The sequence below is a fragment of the Apiospora hydei genome (assembly GCF_038363865.1).
Source record: "Apiospora hydei strain CBS 114990 chromosome Unknown utg000004l_segment0_segment0, whole genome shotgun sequence".
Classification (NCBI taxonomy): Eukaryota; Fungi; Ascomycota; class Sordariomycetes; order Amphisphaeriales; family Apiosporaceae; genus Apiospora; species Apiospora hydei.
In genome coordinates, this window is record NW_027117363.1 from 268,379 (window position 1) to 285,722 (window position 17,344).

General features: G+C 55.9%; 9 protein-coding genes across 9 annotated transcripts; 3 read left to right on the top strand and 6 right to left on the bottom strand.

The window, feature by feature from the left end:
- Window positions 1-1,304: 1,304 nt before the first annotated feature.
- PG997_002569 (ribonuclease H-like domain-containing protein) lies at window positions 1,305-2,652 on the top strand (the record flags this gene model as incomplete). Its single annotated transcript, XM_066806884.1, has 2 exons — window positions 1,305-2,250; window positions 2,297-2,652. 2 exons carry the CDS (start codon window positions 1,305-1,307, stop codon window positions 2,650-2,652), a joined length of 1,302 nt encoding a protein of 433 aa, XP_066670502.1.
- Window positions 2,653-3,400: 748 nt separating this feature from the next.
- PG997_002570 (uncharacterized protein) lies at window positions 3,401-4,177 on the bottom strand (the record flags this gene model as incomplete). Its single annotated transcript, XM_066806885.1, has 3 exons — window positions 3,401-3,561; window positions 3,779-3,883; window positions 4,018-4,177. The coding sequence occupies 3 exons, from the start codon at window positions 4,175-4,177 to the stop codon at window positions 3,401-3,403; spliced, it is 426 nt and encodes a 141-aa protein (XP_066670503.1).
- Window positions 4,178-4,220: 43 nt separating this feature from the next.
- PG997_002571 (uncharacterized protein) lies at window positions 4,221-5,285 on the bottom strand (the record flags this gene model as incomplete). The annotated part of the gene is made up of 1 exon (XM_066806886.1): window positions 4,221-5,285. One exon carries the CDS (start codon window positions 5,283-5,285, stop codon window positions 4,221-4,223), a length of 1,065 nt encoding a protein of 354 aa, XP_066670504.1.
- Window positions 5,286-6,901: 1,616 nt separating this feature from the next.
- PG997_002572 (uncharacterized protein) lies at window positions 6,902-8,821 on the top strand (the record flags this gene model as incomplete). The annotated part of the gene is made up of 1 exon (XM_066806887.1): window positions 6,902-8,821. The coding sequence occupies one exon, from the start codon at window positions 6,902-6,904 to the stop codon at window positions 8,819-8,821; it is 1,920 nt and encodes a 639-aa protein (XP_066670505.1).
- Window positions 8,822-9,163: 342 nt separating this feature from the next.
- On the bottom strand, window positions 9,164-9,874 carry PG997_002573 (uncharacterized protein; the record flags this gene model as incomplete). The annotated part of the gene is made up of 2 exons (XM_066806888.1): window positions 9,164-9,460; window positions 9,836-9,874. The coding sequence occupies 2 exons, from the start codon at window positions 9,872-9,874 to the stop codon at window positions 9,164-9,166; spliced, it is 336 nt and encodes a 111-aa protein (XP_066670506.1).
- A 464-nt stretch (window positions 9,875-10,338) lies between these two features.
- PG997_002574 (uncharacterized protein) lies at window positions 10,339-11,310 on the top strand (the record flags this gene model as incomplete). The annotated part of the gene is made up of 1 exon (XM_066806889.1): window positions 10,339-11,310. The coding sequence occupies one exon, from the start codon at window positions 10,339-10,341 to the stop codon at window positions 11,308-11,310; it is 972 nt and encodes a 323-aa protein (XP_066670507.1).
- Window positions 11,311-11,695: 385 nt separating this feature from the next.
- Window positions 11,696-12,115, bottom strand: PG997_002575 (uncharacterized protein; the record flags this gene model as incomplete). The annotated part of the gene is made up of 1 exon (XM_066806890.1): window positions 11,696-12,115. The coding sequence occupies one exon, from the start codon at window positions 12,113-12,115 to the stop codon at window positions 11,696-11,698; it is 420 nt and encodes a 139-aa protein (XP_066670508.1).
- Window positions 12,116-12,987: 872 nt separating this feature from the next.
- Window positions 12,988-13,653, bottom strand: PG997_002576 (uncharacterized protein; the record flags this gene model as incomplete). The annotated part of the gene is made up of 1 exon (XM_066806891.1): window positions 12,988-13,653. The coding sequence occupies one exon, from the start codon at window positions 13,651-13,653 to the stop codon at window positions 12,988-12,990; it is 666 nt and encodes a 221-aa protein (XP_066670509.1).
- A 2,469-nt stretch (window positions 13,654-16,122) lies between these two features.
- PG997_002577 (uncharacterized protein) lies at window positions 16,123-16,779 on the bottom strand (the record flags this gene model as incomplete). Its single annotated transcript, XM_066806892.1, has 2 exons — window positions 16,123-16,391; window positions 16,461-16,779. 2 exons carry the CDS (start codon window positions 16,777-16,779, stop codon window positions 16,123-16,125), a joined length of 588 nt encoding a protein of 195 aa, XP_066670510.1.
- Window positions 16,780-17,344: the final 565 nt, after the last annotated feature.

A 17,344-nucleotide genomic window follows, 5' to 3' on the forward strand; every position in this document is an offset into this window, starting at 1 on the left:
TCACCCAGATTATGAATGGCATCTGACTGGCACTGTGTAGTTTGATGTTTCATCATGGTTTACGCGTAAAGCTGGCTGTTGGTCGGCATATTCGAAGGTCAAGTGGATGACCACGTCGTGTAGGGCGAATGAGTTGTTGCAAGCAGTCGTCTTTCCTAAACTGGCTGTTTCAACATGGGTCCAGGCACTTATATATGGACTTGAACAATTGTTAGGACACTGGAACAGGACTGAAGGTTTGGGTGTTCAAATTGGCGACTGTAAGTCCAGCGAAGAATCATATATTAAGGGGGCACCGAAGGATTGATCGAAGGCAAGCCGGCTTCCTTCTAGACGTATCATTTCCTTGCAATGGTTATTGTAGTTTTATTGCAACTAAGTTTCGCGAGAGCGGCAACAATCAACAAATAAGAAGCTTATGGACGTGATATTGCGATAACATTGCATACGTGAGTGACGAAAAGCGATCTTGGGGTGGTAGCCACTCCCCCTAAAGTTGATAATGAAAAGCGCCTACCAAGGCTTCAGCAACCAGATGCGTCGCTGATATACTTCACGTGGCACATATTGTTTACGTAAAATCGCATGAAAATTGTGATAATTGGATTGATTGCTTGCGCATCTGCCCTCCTGTGCCATACAGGTCAAGTCAAGTGCTTTCTAGAATGTTGGCCATTGTTCATCAAATCAAACGGAACGAGGAGACGTAGACCAGAAACATGGAACTCTGATATATTTCAACTCTCCGCTGTCCGTAGAACCGACCGAGACTCGTAGTGGATGTGACGACGATGAACTTTGAGGCTGTTGACCATGCCTACATGCTTGCAAGCAAGCAGTGTTATAAGCTTGTTCCATCTACATGACCAAATTAAGGCCTCTAATATCTGTGATTCGTTTGTTCGATTCCTCGTTACCGACCTACATCTTCACGTACCTACTTAGACCTCGCGGCACTTGAACAGCACTCGCGCTTCAGGTGGGTAGGTGCAATTCAATGGGCGTATCGCGCCCATAATCGTTATCGACTTTGGACGGATCACTGCAACTCCTCTGGTACCTCACTGGGTCTACAGCAGTACCAAACAAACATCTCTCGTTCGATTCAATGGTGTCCATCGATTAGACAAATAAAAACAAAAACGGATGCCACCTGGAGATGTGCCTTCCCGAGCAAACAAACACAAGCGAGCCCATCATTTCCTGCCTCACGTAACCGCGCAGGTCGATCACCAATCACACACACCCAGTCTCGTTGAGCATAAAAATTGTTGCCCAAGGAAGCAACATCCCAGTCGCCCAATATGGAGTATGTGGATCTGTCCTACAGCAGTGACGGTGGTTACGAGGATGATCAGCCCGTGATCCTCACCAACCCTTACCCACCCATCACCTTCCCGCCTGGCGACAGTTCTCTCGTCACCAATTCTCTCCGATATGGCGCCAATACTTACACCTTCATCGCCGAGCAACAGAATGCGGCTGCATCAGTGGGCGTCAGCCAACAAATCATCCAAGCCTTGCAGCTGAGATGCCAGACCGAGCAGCAACTCACGAAGCGCAACTTCGTCCTGCCAACCCAGTCGGCCTCGGAGCAAGCCAGCATCAAGCTGCCACTCGGTGTCAACTTGTCCGACTACGTCACTACGCCCGCCCCTGACCTCACCGATCCCCAGAACAACAACAACAGAAACAGACGGCCCGCCATTGTCATCGACTGCGAGATGGTCGGCGTCCGCATCCAGAACTCCGAGTCCCAGCCTCCCTCCCAACGACGACCTCCTCATTTTCGTGGTGCCCCCAGTACAACTACCACCACCACTACCACCAAAGCCAACAATCCCCGACCCCGACAGACCCCGCCGGCGCCCTGGGAACGCTCCGAGCTCGTCCAGCTCTGCGCCATCGACGCCGTGACGGGCGAGATCCTCATCGACCGCCTCGTCCAGCCCGCCGGCCGCGTCTGCAACTGGCGCACCAAGTACAGCGGCATGACCCTCGCGAAGCTCAAGGCGGCGCAGCAGACGGCCGGGGCCGTGCTGCCGCACTGGCGGGACGCGCGCGCGCTGCTGCTGCGCCACATGGACAGCGAGACCGTGCTGGTCGGCCACTCGGTCGAGAACGACCTGCAGATGCTGCGGCTCGCGCACCCGCGCGTCGTCGACACGTCGATGCAGACGGCGGCGGCCGTGTTCGGGCCGCAGCACGGGCTGGACGCGTTTCCGCGGATCTGGGGGGCTGAAGAAGCTGGTGGGCCGGCTTACGGGCAAGAACATCCAGGTTAACGGTGGTAAAGCTGCTGGCGGAAGTGTTCGATCCGGCAATAGAGCCGCCGCTACGGTTGGACACGACTGCGTGGAGGACACGCTGGCGGCGCGCGAGTTGACGCTTTGGTGTATCTTGCATCCCGCGGGCCTGGCGGCTTGGGGCTGGGAGATGCGCAAGGAGATCGCGGAGAAGGAGGCGGCGGAGCGGGAGAAGCGGCGCGAGGAGGAGGAGCGGAAGAGAATCAAGGCCGAGAAGAAGGAAAGAGCCGCTGCCGCTGCTACCAAGGCGCGCGAGGAGGAAGAGGCCCGCGCCGTGCGGGAGCTGCAGGAGAAGTTTGACGAGATGTGGCCCTCGCTGGAACCACGACGACGACTGGGCTCCTAGGTAGTCGGTGGAGCATCGTGAGAGGGTACCGCAGCGCCTGAGTTTGACGACGGCGATGACAGTTGTTGATGATGAAGAGGATGGGCATGAATACTAGAAGAGAAAGCCGATGGATCTTATCTGCTTGCGGTCAATGCGATCTCCACAAGCCACAAACCTGGTTAATAGTCGCTGACTCTAACGATGAAGCACGAGGTGCGAAGAGTACAGCAATGAAAGAGCTCGTTTCGACTTGACTATTCTCATAGTGGTGACCTAGAAGTACTGCATTAGGCAAGAATAAGAATTTTGATGCCCGTATTATCTGGGGTCGTTCCTCTCATTATGTGCCTATATATTCCGATGTCATGCCATGTTTAGCCCTCACTAATACATGCCGGCTACGAAACAACTAGAGCTCGGCTTCAAGGGCCGACCCGCTAAGCCTAGACACCACCTGCATGCACTATCGTACGGTGACGCAAGTCAACTACATATGTAATGCAGACATGCTAGGTAAGTTACATGTCGCCACTACATACTGAAGAAAGACTGGGGTTGCTGGTCTTACTCATATTTCTCCCCATCTAATTACTTTTATCTGCAACCCTTCCAGTTGCATCTCAAACACGCTTATCTAACAAGAGCCTGTCCAGCTCAATCGCTTTCCGTACATACTTAATGGCTCCAACATCCAGCCCTCTGGTAAACATGTTGGCTGCTGCCCATACCCTTCGTACATTCTGCTGCCGTGTCCGGTTCTAACCCTTCACCGATATATCCCAGCGACGACTGCCATGGCCATGCCGTACAGCCCGGCGCAGATGTAGAAATCCCGTGTCGCGTGTACGCCAATGACCCTCTCGTGGACCAGGCCCCAGAGCACCGCCACCGACACCAGGAGGACTACGATCAGTCGGCCGAAGTAACCTAAGTGAGTCTCAGCGTTAGTTCCTTTCCATTCATCCCATCGAGGTAGGTCTTCGTTGCATATCTGGAGTGTCCGATATCTCCACATTGGAGTACAATGTAGCAGAAGTGGCCGTCTACGTTGCGCAGCCAGTCCACTCTTACCAGTCACACATAAACTCTACGGGAAGGGAAGGTACGATGAGAAGCCAAGAAAAGGAAGAGGAGTACGACTTACCGGGAACAATACCAAACGCCATAATGGGCGCAATGACCGCCACCGCCGTCGCCAAGCTAAGCGATATCACCGGCGCCTCGCCCTCCTCTCCCTCCCCGTCTCCCTCTCCGTAAGCGGATTCATCGGGGGTGTCTTCCCGGAGCGACCACCGCGACACGGGCGAATACTGGATCGACCGGCGGCGCGGAGAGCGTGGTTGGAGTTCTGCGGCAAACTGTTGCTGCCCTCCTCCTAGGTACCCCCATCATCGCCGCGGGGCAGCTCAGCAGCCGGCTCGTCCGCCAAACAGACGAGATCGTCCGCCGCGTCCAGGAAGCGGGTCTCGTGCTCGGCGATGGGGACGTTCGCGGCTAGGTAGCCTTGGTACTCGCGGACGTCGGCGAGTGCGGGTTTGGGCATGGTTCTTGTTGTCTGGAAAGAGGCCAGAACGTGATCTGCGACACTACGTTAGAAACAACATAAAGACATGAGAAAACCAGTGCTTCGTACTGTACTGTTCCAACTTGAACCCAATCTTCCCCAATATATCCGTCTTATGCCACTGCAGCTCCCCCGCCGTCTGCGAATCCGCCCGGCGCGACGCGGGCAGTATCCCGTTCTGCAGCCGGCGGTTCTGCGTGTCCGCCGTGTCGAGGCGGTGCAACTGCTCCTCCAGCTCGCAGAGCTCGTCCTGCAGATGGAGCAGGAGCCGGTGGTTCAGCGGCTCGAACCGGCGATAGATGGGCTTCAGCTGCGGCTCCGCCGGCATTTCCGCCGAAGGCGCCCCCGCCGTGCTGAGGCGCGACGCCAGGAGCTCGTACCCGCTCAGGGGCAGCTTCTCCGCCCGCGGCAGGTGCTTCACGTGCTGCCCGAAGTTGGAGGCGCGCGGGGTCAGCAGGCTTGGGGAGACGTGGGGCAGGTTGGCGTTGCCGCGCGGCATCTCCGGGGTCCCGTAGCTCCTTTGCTGTCGTCTCGTCTTGGAGGACCCGTTGTTGTTGCTGTAATTACCTAGGTCTACCGTGAGATGGCGACCTTTAGGTGTTTTGGGGCTGAGCTCGGGGCTGGTGTGCTGGTCTGTATCGTTGTCGTCCCCGCCGGCACCGCTGGCGGCCGATTTGATGCTCCGCGTGCTCGACGCCGCGCTGCCCACGGACGAGACCGTCGAGCGCCGCCCTCGCGGCGGGTCGTCCTCTGGAGGGCCGAGTTCTGGCCGCGCATCCGTATCCTCCACCAGGAACCGCAAAGCGTCCGGCCGGGGCGCGGGCGCTTTCTTGGGACGCTCGTTGGGCGCCGGGATAGTGGGACTATCACGCCTCGCGAACGAAGCTTGGGTGACGGTCGAGTTACTCCCACTCGAGTCGCTGCTTTCGTCGGTGGCGCTGCTCAGGTCCGACACGCTCTTCCGGGATGATTTACTTTGGGATTTCGTAGTGTTGTTGCTCTCCAGCGGCATGGGCAGGGCGAGGTCCAACCGCCGGTCCCAGGCGTACGCTTCCTCCCGCGCCGAGCTGAAGTCGCTCGAATCCATGATGATGGCGTTCAGTACGCACACTTTGCCGCCTCCTCCGCCAGGCACGGTTTTGGCGTTTAGGTCTTTCGTAGTATTAGTGGTAGTAGAAGAAGTAGCGGCTTGGCCTCTGCCCTTTGAGGACGGCCTCCAGTCTACGGATTTGATGCGTCGCGGCTTGGATGATGAGGTGGCTTCCCAGCCATTAGCAGCAGCAGTGTAACGGCGCGAGGTGGCGAGGAGCGAGCCGAGGCGCCTGCGCACACTCTCGTCTAGGGGGGTTGCTGCTGCTCGAGACCAAGGTAGAGGAGGACTTGTGTCTCGGAGTCCGCATCCGGGCCTTTTCGGAAGACGGAACGAGAGTTTTCTCAATATTCTCAAAAGTGGTAGGTTTTGGTGGTGGTGGTGGTGGTTGTGGATGGGCGCCCTCTTTTACTACTTCTTGGGATGACGGACCCAGGTGGCTTGAGACAAGTCGGTGTCTGTGTAAGGCTGGCAGAGACATTGAGTTGGGCGTCGTTAGATCGCCAGGAGGTAAAAATTGGAGCGTACCTGTTTGTTCTGCTCTCTTGCTCCTCCAATGGGTAATTGGTTTCAAAAAAACAAACACGGGTATCATTCAAATCGAGAGATGACGCAAGTAAAATAGCAAGTAGAACAGCAGGTAGAATATAATGGGAGGAGGCGAGAAGAAGAAAAAAAGCGAAGACGGATGGCGGATGAGATGAACCTATCTATCGTACAAGAAGAGTGTGTTGCGACGAGAATGTGAAGTAAGCATGTAAGATAAGCATATAAAGTTGATCCAGGACTAACGAAGCTCATCGGGGAACGACAGCAGTGCCATGTGACGCGGGCTGGTGATGCCGAGAGATCCCCATGGTTGAGTTTCGACTGATTATCGACGACGAGGTTCATGGATGAGCCTTGAAAGATGGGAAGTCGGGGGAAAGAGGTAACGGATTTGGGGCCTGGAATGCGACGAAGCGGTTATGCCAAAAGAATGACATATGTTGGAGGCGACTTCGTACCAGTTCGCAGGCGTGTGCAGGCACACACACACACGACTAACGGGCCATGTGTCAGCGCAGGTTGGTGTGGTGTTTCAGATGGGGGCCAGGCTAGGGAAACTTTGGACAATCCTCCAGGAGGAAAGGGTGGGAGGGATCGTATTGGGATTCGATCACAAGACCCCGAGGGAGTGTCTCAACTTTGGGTAGAAGCCGTTGTGCATTTGATATCTGCCCCCTTCCCTCCACCTGGATTCCAAGCAGGGATCCAATGCTCTTTCGTTCTTTTGGGGAGTAGGATTCCGAGTAAGAATTACCTGCGTACTCATCCTCCGTCACTGAAACCAATGGCCTTCACCCGGCCAGTTGGTTCGGCACCTTGTTCAGTGGGCCATGCGCCTAAAATTAGCTGTCAATTCCGCCTTTTAGTGCGTTGGTGGGGGTGCGACGCTTGAAGCTCGATGGCCACAATTTTCCGGAACTAAACCAGCTGGAACTCCGAGCCTCCTCCAATCCCATGGCGCATCATCAGCGAGCGAACTAGCTTTTGCGCAACAGTCAATTGAACGCTTGCTCTGTTCGTTGGCTTGCCTGGCTTGATCTGACCTGACTTGTCGGCCTCTCAAAATGTCCCGGATACCGACCGCTGCCCTCAGCAAGTATCTGCTGCAGGGCCAGGTCTCGAGACAAGGTTGCTTGCGCCTCACCCGCACTCCCCAAATATCCGCCAGAGCTATCGCCCTGCGCCCTGCCATTGTCTCCTCCTCCCACAGCCGAAGCCTGCACACGCAAACCGCCGAAACCCCTTTGTCGAGCTCCTCCTCCTCCTCCTCCGCTGCTGCTGCGCCCAGCAACCATGTCCCGCTCCGGAAGCAGCTGAAAGACGAGGCCAAGAAGGCCAAAGCCGCCGGCAAGAAGAAGAAGAAGAACGCCAGCAACCAAGTCGTCCCCGGCTGGGAGCTGACCGTCGGCATCGAGATCCACGCCCAGCTCAACACGGCCCGCAAGCTCTTCTCCGAGGCCACGACCTCCTCCAACGACGAGTCCAACCGCCACGTCGCCTACTTCGACCTCGCGACCCCCGGCTCCCAGCCCCATTTCCAGAAGGAGACCCTCATCCCCGCCCTCCGCGCTGCCCTCGCCCTCAACTGCGACGTCCAGCCCGTCAGCCGCTTCGACCGCAAGCACTACTTCCACTGGGACCAGCCGTCGGGCTACCAAATCACGCAGTACTACGAGCCCTTTGCGCGCGAGGGGAGAATCATCCTACAACCCCGCGATGGCATCGCCGCCGAGGATGGGGACGGGATCGAAGTTCGCATCCAGCAGGTGCAGATGGAGCAGGACACGGCCAAGACCATGGCCCAGCCGGGCGAGATGCACTGGATCGACTTCAACCGCACCGGCGTCCCGCTCATCGAGATCATCACCCGCCCCGACATCCACCACCCCGCCACCGCCGCCGCACTCGTGCGCAAGGTCCAGATCTTGTTGAATGCCGTCGACGCCTGCGTCTCGGGCATGGAGGCCGGTGGGCTGCGCGCCGACGTCAACGTGTCGGTGCGACGGACCGACGACCCGAACGCTCCGCTGGGCACGCGCACCGAGATCAAGAACTTGAGCAGTTTTAAGGCGGTCGAGGACGCTATTATTGCGGAGCGCGACCGCCAGATTGCCGTTTTGGAGGCGGGTGGGGTTATTGACGGCGAGACGCGGGGTTGGTCCATTGGTTCGACTGAGACTCGGAGGTTGCGTGGTAAGGAGGGCGAGGTTGACTACCGCTATATGCCTGACCCGGACCTGTTGCCCGTCGTTATTGGCGATGACCTGGTCAACCACTTGCGCGAGAGCATGGGCCAGCTCCCCGACGCCGAGGTCGACGAGCTTACCGAGGTCTTCGGACTGACAGCCAAGGACGCGCTGTCGCTCGTCGCCCTAGATAACGGAGCCCGCGTCGAGTACTTCTGGCGGGTCGTCGAGAGTCTGCAGTCGAAGTTGGGCTCGACCATCTCAGAGAACCCCGCCTGCTTCCAACTGGCGGCGAACTGGATCCTGCACGAACTGGGCCGCCTGACGTCGAACCCCCACGACGAATCGGCCCAGGACCTCGGCTTCACCTCGGACGGCGAGTGCCGGCGGGTCCCCGTCGACGCCCTCGCCGACATCCTCCTGTTCCTGTACCAGCACAAGATCACCGCCAAGGTGGCCAAGGAGCTGCTCTGGGTCGTGCACCGCGGCAACGTGCCCGATCAATACGCGAGCGTGGCGGACGCGATCGAGACGGAGAACATGTGGTTCCACGAGCTGTCGGAGGAGGAGTATGCCAAGCTGGCCGACCAGGCGATCGAGGGGCAGGAGGATATTGTTGCGCAGTTTGTGGATACTACTGGGAGCAAGCCGTATCCACAGGGTAAGCTGATGTTCCTGGTGGGACGGATGATGCGGCTGGGCTCGGAGGAGCGCATTGATCCGAAGAATGCGGAGGGGGTTATGCGGAGGTTGCTTCAGGAGAAGTATGTGCCGGCGCTGGGACGGGCGGAGGAATGATCCTATAAAGGGGTGTATTATATTATGTAGTATCACGCCGTGAAAAGAAGAGAAAAACAAATGAAAGCGACTCCCTGAAAGTTTCGAAATATCACGAATCACCCGTCGTGCGATTTTCGCCATCTTGCCTCGCGTCCCTTCTCACCCCAGTACTTGGAAGACTTCCACAGTACGGCGATAACAAGACTGTCTGATACCCTCCTGGTCAAACCAATACGACATTGAACGTTGGTATCTTCCAAATGTTCATCTGACCTCCATCATCATCGATCAGGGAGTAAGTTCCGAGCCTTCACTCGCAACACCTATACCATCACCAAGTCCATTTGGCCGTAGATTCAGCTAGGGCCGGGGCTCCTGCTCCGGCTTCTTCTTCTTGGGGCCACAGCAGCCCTTGCAGGCGGACGTCACGGCGCCCCCGCTGCGGCACTCGACATCGCACACGTGCCTCGGGCAGGTCGGGCGCGGCAGAGGGGGTGGCCGAGGCCCGGGATCGGCGGGGTGGAGAAGGGGTAGTGGTAGGGGGGCGGCCTCGCGGGTCTGCTGGTCTCGGATGCTGTTAGAGAAGGGGTGGATGAGGTGGACGAAGAAGAAGAAGAAGAAGACGGCTTGGTGGAGGTTGAGAAGGTGGAGGGTGTGCTGGGGGTGGTTGCTATGGCGCTGTTACGGGCGTTAGCTATACGTAGGTATGAAAGGAGATGAAGGAAAGGAAAGGAAAGGAATGGTATGTTAGGGGACTGGACTGGGAACTCACTAGATTGCGGTGACGAGGAAGGCGGGGATGAGGACTAAGGGGCTAAGAATCTTGAGTTATGGTTTCAAGTTGATATATATATATAGGATTGGATTTGGCTAATGCTTGTTTGAACTGGATATCCTGAATGGAGTGGTTGATCTGGGATCTCAGTGTCACGGCGATGGCCCTGCCTGATATACATTTCACATTATGATCTACACATATGGAGAGGGCATCACTGTTACCACTGCACATTAAACCGAGTGGCTGGTGTTTACAATCGCTCTGGCAAGCAAATGGATCACGGGGTTCTCCATCATATGATGGACCGTCGAAAAAAGCAACCGGAGCGTCTTCCAGAACCGCAATGGACCGAACGTGATGCCCTGCTGCTTGTGCTTGTCCTAGTGTTGTCTCGCCGTATTCGCCCCGGTGCTAGGAGGCTTGTCTCCCTTGATTCCAGGCTTATCGGTCCTTCTAGAATGTCGGGCTTTTGTCTCGGGGACCAGGAAAATACACCTTTAAGGGTCTTGAGTGCAATGCGTAGGTACTTTATATATGTAGTTGGGCTGTAGGTGTGTTTGCGAATAAGTAAGTATTGCGTGATTGATTGCCCGACCCCGGGCACTTTCTGAAAGCCCCGCCCCCGCCATCCCCCGAAGTTCGTCTGAACATTCCAACCGGGGGCTGCTGAGCGCCACCACTCAACCGACTACACCCATTTTCGACTTGCTAAGGACTTACATTTAGCTTCTGGCCCCCAACGCCCTGTCTCATCACCATGTCATCCGTCTCAGCACCCAAGGGAGACTCGTCGTCACCCTCGTATCCAACCCCGACGCCCCTCCTCGACCACATCGTCATCCTCGTGCCCCACGCCTTCCTCGCCTCCCCGCCCGCGTGGTTCGCCGAGGCCTTTACGCTGTACCCGGGTGGCAAGCACGCCGACGGCGTGACGGAGAACGTACTGGTATTCTTCGCCGATGGGTCTTACTTGGAGCTCATCGCGTTCGTGGAAGATGACGTCGGCCGCGGGGGAGGGGCAGGGCACCGGTGGGGTGGGCAGAGGGAGGGGACGGTGATTGACTGGGCTCTGACACTTCTTCCTTCTTCTACATCTTCGTCTCCGCCCGCAGATGGAGATGTTGAGAGATTGGGACCGGTATCCTCTGCTTTCAAGCGGATCCAGCAGAAAGTCCGGAACACAAACACTGGGATCGAGTACCGCGACCTCGTGCGCGGGGGCCGGAACCGGCCCGACGGCGTCGCGCTGAAGTGGGCTACCTCGGCAGCGGCGGATGAAGCGAACGGAGGGAAGCCACTGGAGCCTGGCGTGCTGCCGTTCTGGTGCCTGGATGAGACGCGGAGGGGGCTGCGGGTGCCGTACCGGGAGCAGGGCGGGAAGCTGGCGGAGCATGCTTCGGGGGCGGTGGGCGTGGCGGTGCTACAGGTTACGCCGCCGGCGGCTGCGGCAGCGGAATCTGAGCACTTGCGACCTGTTTACGACGTCTTGTTCAGTAAGAGTGAGAGTGGTGTCGAAGGTCGTTGGGCCGTCGGGACGCCTGAGGAGGGTCATCATCAGCATGGCGAGGTCCACCTGAAGACAGACAGCGGCAACAATGTCAACCAAAAAGGAACCGAGAAGTTGACGATCACGTTCTTCACGACGTCCCGCGATTTTGCGGGGAGGAAGATCGGTGGTCATATCACGGACCAGGTCCGGCTGGAGTTTGAATTCGTATCTTCCGATTGAGACCTGCGTATTGTACTGATAACACGACAGGATTATCACTCTTTTTTCCTTCCGCTATAAACATAAAACTGGGTATATATGAAAAAATGTCCGGCGCGTATGGGTATATAGATCAGTCAAGCCGGTCGCGTGGCATGCATCGTATCGCGTCCCTTTGTTCGCCCCCTCCTCTCTCGTGCCACGTTCTTCGGGTAGTACCGAAAGCAGCGCGCGACAAACCGGCGATCCCAACAGAACTGCGGTGTTGCGTCGTTCAATTCGGTGTTTGGGGGAGTATGCATCCTCCAAAGCCAGTGAAGGTCGTTCTCATCCCATGGTCACCGCTCGATTCTCCCCGCTCGAATTGTCCAAGCCCACACCGCCCTCTTATCTCGTCATCCGTCGCTCATCCGTACAGCTCACTCGCCGTCTGGGTATTGTAATTGGTGTTGTTATTATACTTGTGCTGGTCGTTGTTGTTGTTGTTATTGTAGTGGTTGTAGCCATTGTTGCTAACGCCCGTCTCCTGCGCCGCCAATTGCGCCGGCTGCGGCATCAGCGGCGACCCTGGTGCCTCTTGCGGCTGTTGCTGGTAGCTGTAGTTCTGGTACTGCTGAGTCTGCTGCTGCGAGAGGCCGCCATCATGTTGCGGGATGGGCGTGGCGTAGAAGGCCTCCATTCTCTTCTTGCGCCGCGATACGTGGCGCCTCCACAGCCAGATGGCGACGATTAAGCCGACAACGCTGAGGACGACGAGGACGACGATTACGACGATCCAGACGGTCGCAATGGTCCCTACCTGGGACTGCATGTCGTCGTACGCCATGTGTGTGTGTGTGTGGAAGAAGACGTATAAGTAAGTACCTGGGCAATTGGCGAGTGGTGATGTATCTATTGCCTAGGGGGCCGCCGATATAAGTTGGTGATACAGAGTCGAGTCGTGACGATGTATGCAGTCAGTCAAAATGACAAATAAAATAACAAAAGAAGAGAAGAACCAACAATCAACAGCAAAATTCCCACGCGAAAGAGTAAGCAAGCAACCAAGCAACCAGAGGCGGAAATGCCCAGCTGTTTTAGGGGCGGCGCTGTCTGCAGTGGTGTGTTGTCTGCCTGCGCTGCGCCGCACGCTATCATGTTGATCTTTGCCGCCCCGGGGAAACTCACTCAGCCATTGGTTCTCCCATTGGCGAGCGAAGCCAAGAAGCCAAGGAGATCCTTTTCACTTTGCCTTGCGCGGGCGCTTGAACCGATTGAGTAATGAAAAGGTCGGGAAGCCGATCCTTCGGGTTTCAACAGCTTCAGCTCGGAAATCCATTCAATTTGCCTTTGCTATTGACGGGGTGTTCGTCTATGTACAGTAAACCTCTCTTGGGGATTGATGGGCACGAGTTCCGCCGCGGCGGGATTCCATCAGGAACCACACACCAAATGGGGCATTTAGGCTTCGCTGCGTCTGCCGGCCCACCAGGCGGCTCCGTCTTGTCAGCTCAGCCTGATTCTTCGCTCAGCTCGTAAATCATTATCTCATTAAGTACGCTAAATCTATTCATGGGGTATCATTAGCAAAGATGAGCTCAGCCGCAAGTATATACTTATGTATATAGTCTTGCACCTCCCCCACTTCACCACACCGCTGCCACATATCGTCCTGGATGATGTCGGCAACTTCTTGGCGCCCCTGGCCCGTTCCTACGATCATACTTCGTCCCCGTCCTTGAGGATAGGCACCATCATCCACTCCACATCCACCCGCTGATCCGTCCCGTTCAGCTTGGCGCAGACCATGCGCCCCTGCACCGCGACCGCGCCGCGCATGCTCGCGCCCAGCCCCGTCGCGATCAGCTCCTCGAGGTGGGCCTGCCCGAGCACGACGGCGCCGCCGCGGACCCGGACGTCGAGCCGGCAGTTCTCGCGGCGCGCGACCTCGTTGAAGTTTCGTTTCGGCAGGTACGCGGTCGGCAGGAACGCGTCCGCGACCTGCTTGAGGCTGTCCTGGATCTCCCGGCAGCCCTTGGGCCAGTCCGACGGGAAGAGGGGCGCGTTGGGGGAGTGCCGCAGGTCCATGGCCAGGACGGCGCGCCGGGCGTCGGTGCAGGAGCTGGGTTCAGTGAAGCCGGAGTGCGGGGTGGCTGTTGGGGACTGTACGGTGGTGCCGTTGTTAGCTGTCGCGGTTCCGATGGGAGAAGGAGTAGAGGGGCTGAGACTTACTTGGGATGGTGACGTGGAGGATGAGATGACGGATACGTGCGTGTTCGTCGATGTTTCTTCTTTTAGTGTGACTTCAGGGCCGAAATGGTCCGTCGCCCGTCTGGCTAGGACCGACAGCATGACACATGATAGTACGTAGAAGGTGAACAACATGATGAGTATGAAAGTTTGATAAGTTGGGTCATTCGCAGCAATAGGAGATCAGACAGGACACCACGTTTTCTTCATTTTGTTATCTCCTGATACGGGCGCAAATATATGGCCATTCTTCTGAAACCTACCTTTTTTAGACTCGAGTCACAATGGCCTTGATTGCTTGGTTGGGGGCTTTCTCTTTTTGCATCACAAAGCACTTGTTTGGGGGTCGTGGGAAAGAGAGGCATGGATGGGTTGGGTCAGTCGACGGACCCCTGCATCGACAAAGAAGCGCCTGAAAGCCAATCGATTTTGGGGGCAGGCCATTTTCAGATGCGCTACAGGGGTTCCAGGGGCCTCGCAGCCAATCAAATGACACCGTTTACAGCGACCTTCAGCACTGCTAAACACATCGTTCAAGTCTCAACTGCCCACAATGACTGACATTCCTGCATCATATCGATCACTTGGTTCACTATAACCAACGAATAGCTCGTTCGATTCTTTTTGACGTGTCATTTGTTCCTGTTCGTTAGCTTCCGAACATCCTCGGGAGTTTATGTTCCCGTCCACGTTTTCGAGGCTCTCTTTTTGTTGGCCTGGCGAATCGGGTGGTGCAACTAGATGCTTTCGCCAAGTGCTTAACGCAGCTCACACCTAACATCGTCCACCCTAGAGTCTCCCACCTCGCCATACATCAATGGCACAAAACCAGTCCTTCTTTTTATATCGTCGTCAGCTGCAAGCTATGTTCTAGTTTGTTGTTATACTATATTGTTTCGTTGCCTTTCTTTTGTCTCATTGTATATGATAGCTCTGGAAAGGGATGGGTAGCAAATACGCGATCCCGCTGCTTCATTACTCGCAGCCTGCTCCTGTGTCACGTTGTCGATGATGGACCACCTTGTGATATTGGAGATAGCGCCAAAGCTGCTTTATTGGGTGATTTGTGTATGAACTCGAGGCTGTCGGCAGGGTTGGATCTTGAAAATGCCGCGCAGGCAGGAAAGACGCCAATTTCTTGCGGCAATCCCCATTCTGAAGACCTTTCTTTGTCAGGCAGGAGCACCCTTCTTTCACTCCGGCCAATCGCATTTTCCTTCGGTGAATATAGTATATTCGGTGGACTAATAGGACGTCGAGAAAAGGGTACCGTGGCGGCAGAGTTTCGCACACCGAACGCTACCCGTGATGCAGGCAACTGCTTAGACCATATTGACGTGGCCCTGCATGGAAGGCGATTGGGCGAGCAGCGCCCCGACGCCCGGCCTCTATGGTCCCTGGCCCGGTGTGGCGTCATCGAGAAACGAAAGTGAGGCTCGCCAACTGGCAGGCTCGGTAGCCGTTTAGCTGCATTAATGGAATGACCTACGGGCGAATGATATCAGGGCGAAGATAGACCGAAAACATACTTGTAATGGAATATAGCGTTGCCCAAATAATTTAAATACCGCTCTCTTCTCCTACCAGCTCACCCCTTTCTCTTCTCTCCTCAATCAAAGATCTGCCCAGCTATCCCAAAAACATATTGCCGTTTCATTCATCATGTCTGAGACTTCTCCCACGTACACGATGGAAGCAAAGTTCCTTGAACCCCCCGCCCTCGATCTGAACATCGACATATCTCCCCTCTGTCCAGTAGCCGATGAACAGGAGTTCGACAAGCGGCGTCTAGTGGAAGGAGGCAATATTACCAGGTCTGGCACACCACCGTGGGACCCTCGCCCGACGCAGCCACCACGGCCACAGCGTTGAAGCTCACATTGAAGTTGGGAACTTCTGGTAACGACTTTTGCTTCACTCTTACACGTTCCAGCTACTGACCTGTCCTATCAGGCATCCCAGACTGTGCGTTTAAAGCAGCGTTATCAGCTTGTTCGCTGTACATGAGAAGAGTTTGGATATGATTGTGGAGTTTCCTGCCCGTCGTGGGTGGAGTTGCGGTGTATATTCGCCTTTTGGCAAAAGGGGTGTGAGAAGGATGGCTTCGTTCCATGCGATGGTGGTTTGGCCTCCTGACATGAGCATGATAATGAAGTACTGCAATGCCAAGGGAATAGACAATACGTGTCGACTTTCCAAGCGTGTTTGAAATCAATATACTTGTGGTTTACTGACACTGGATGCACAGGCATTTCTCCTATTCTTGCATGCGGCAATATGATATACAATATGGACGACCATAAGCGTTTAAAAGTCCAGGCGGTTCAAGTCTCGCGGAACATCGCAGTGTGGAATAATTAGTACATATAAATAGGTCATGTTCCCATCTTCAATTGAATTTCAGGTATAAGAGTAAGTAATGGGGGGCATAAAAAGCCAACGAGAATATTCCCCCGCAGCAAAAGGTATCATCCATCAATCCCCAATCCGAAACGCCCCCAAAAAGTCCAGCCGTAGCACACTCTACGCTCCTCACATGTACGAAAACGGTCGCCCGGCAGACTGATTGGCAGCCCGCCGCGCGCCCATGGTGGACGAGCCCTGCTACTTCTCGTTCCGCCGCTCGTCGAGGCAGATGCACATAGCCACGATGAGGGCCATGTCGACGTTGGGCGCGACGGTCACGTGGTACGTCTGCTGGCCGCCCAGGAGCTCGCGCGCGTTGAGGAACTGCCGGTTGATGGTGGCGACGACCTGGCCCGAGGCCTCGTCCGTGATGGAGGCTTTGCGGTCGAAGAAGTCGCCTTTCATAAAGAGGCTCTCGCGGCGGCCGCCTTCGCCGGTGAAGGTGGCTACGGATTTGGAAGAGCCGACTTTGAGGTTGTCAGTCAATTACACACAAATTTGATGCGGGTGGTGCAAGACGAATGGAAGAAACTTACAGCTGAACTTTCCCTCGACCTGCAAAATCTCCCGTTCGCTGGGATCCTCGGCGTAGTACGTAGCGTGCAGCCGCAGGTGCCGCTTCCGGATGGTGAAGAGCTGGTTGCCGGCCATGTCCATAACCACTTTGCGGCCCGAGAGCGAGAAGGCGTTGCCCTGGACCTTGAATACGGGACGGCCGTCGATCGTCTTGATGTCGAAGCTGTCGCCCGAGAGTGACATTATCTTCTCCTTCAGGACCAGCGTCTCGGGCTGCGGTGCGTGGTAGGCCTTGAACATGCCCAAGGACCGGGGAAACGGGGCTAATTGTTGGGCCATGGTGTATAAGTGTGTTTGTGTAAATAGGTAGGTTGATTGGTCTTTGTCCTTTGAGGTTCGGTTCGCGTATGCGATTTGAGTAGATGATTCTTAGGTATAAGTGATTGTTCTTAGGAAGGAGTTGGAATGACGAAAAAGGGAAAAGCAAGTCAATCTGACATGAGGACCTTTGACTTATATATATCTACGTCCCGTATTGAAATCTCACTCAATCTGCTCGACGCCATCTCCAGATCAACCAACGGTCGCCAATGCAGTAAGAGCTAACCACAATCTGACAGCGCCAGGCAACAAGCTTTGTGTGGGGGTGTGCCTGAGACGCTAAAAGCTCGCTAACAGGCCGACGCCGCAGGCCGCAGCAGCAGTTAGGCTGCGGCGCCAGCGGCACAGCATTGGCTGTGCCCATCAGCCGTCAAACCATGTGCTGTCGAGCTGTGTGCATCGCCCGCTGCTGACCACTAATAAGTGGCAATGACGCCACTCCATTGTGCGGCCCTTCCTCGCGATTGGGCAACCGACAAAAGACGATTGGCGAAAACGCGAGGGAGGACTTGGATCTGCCACC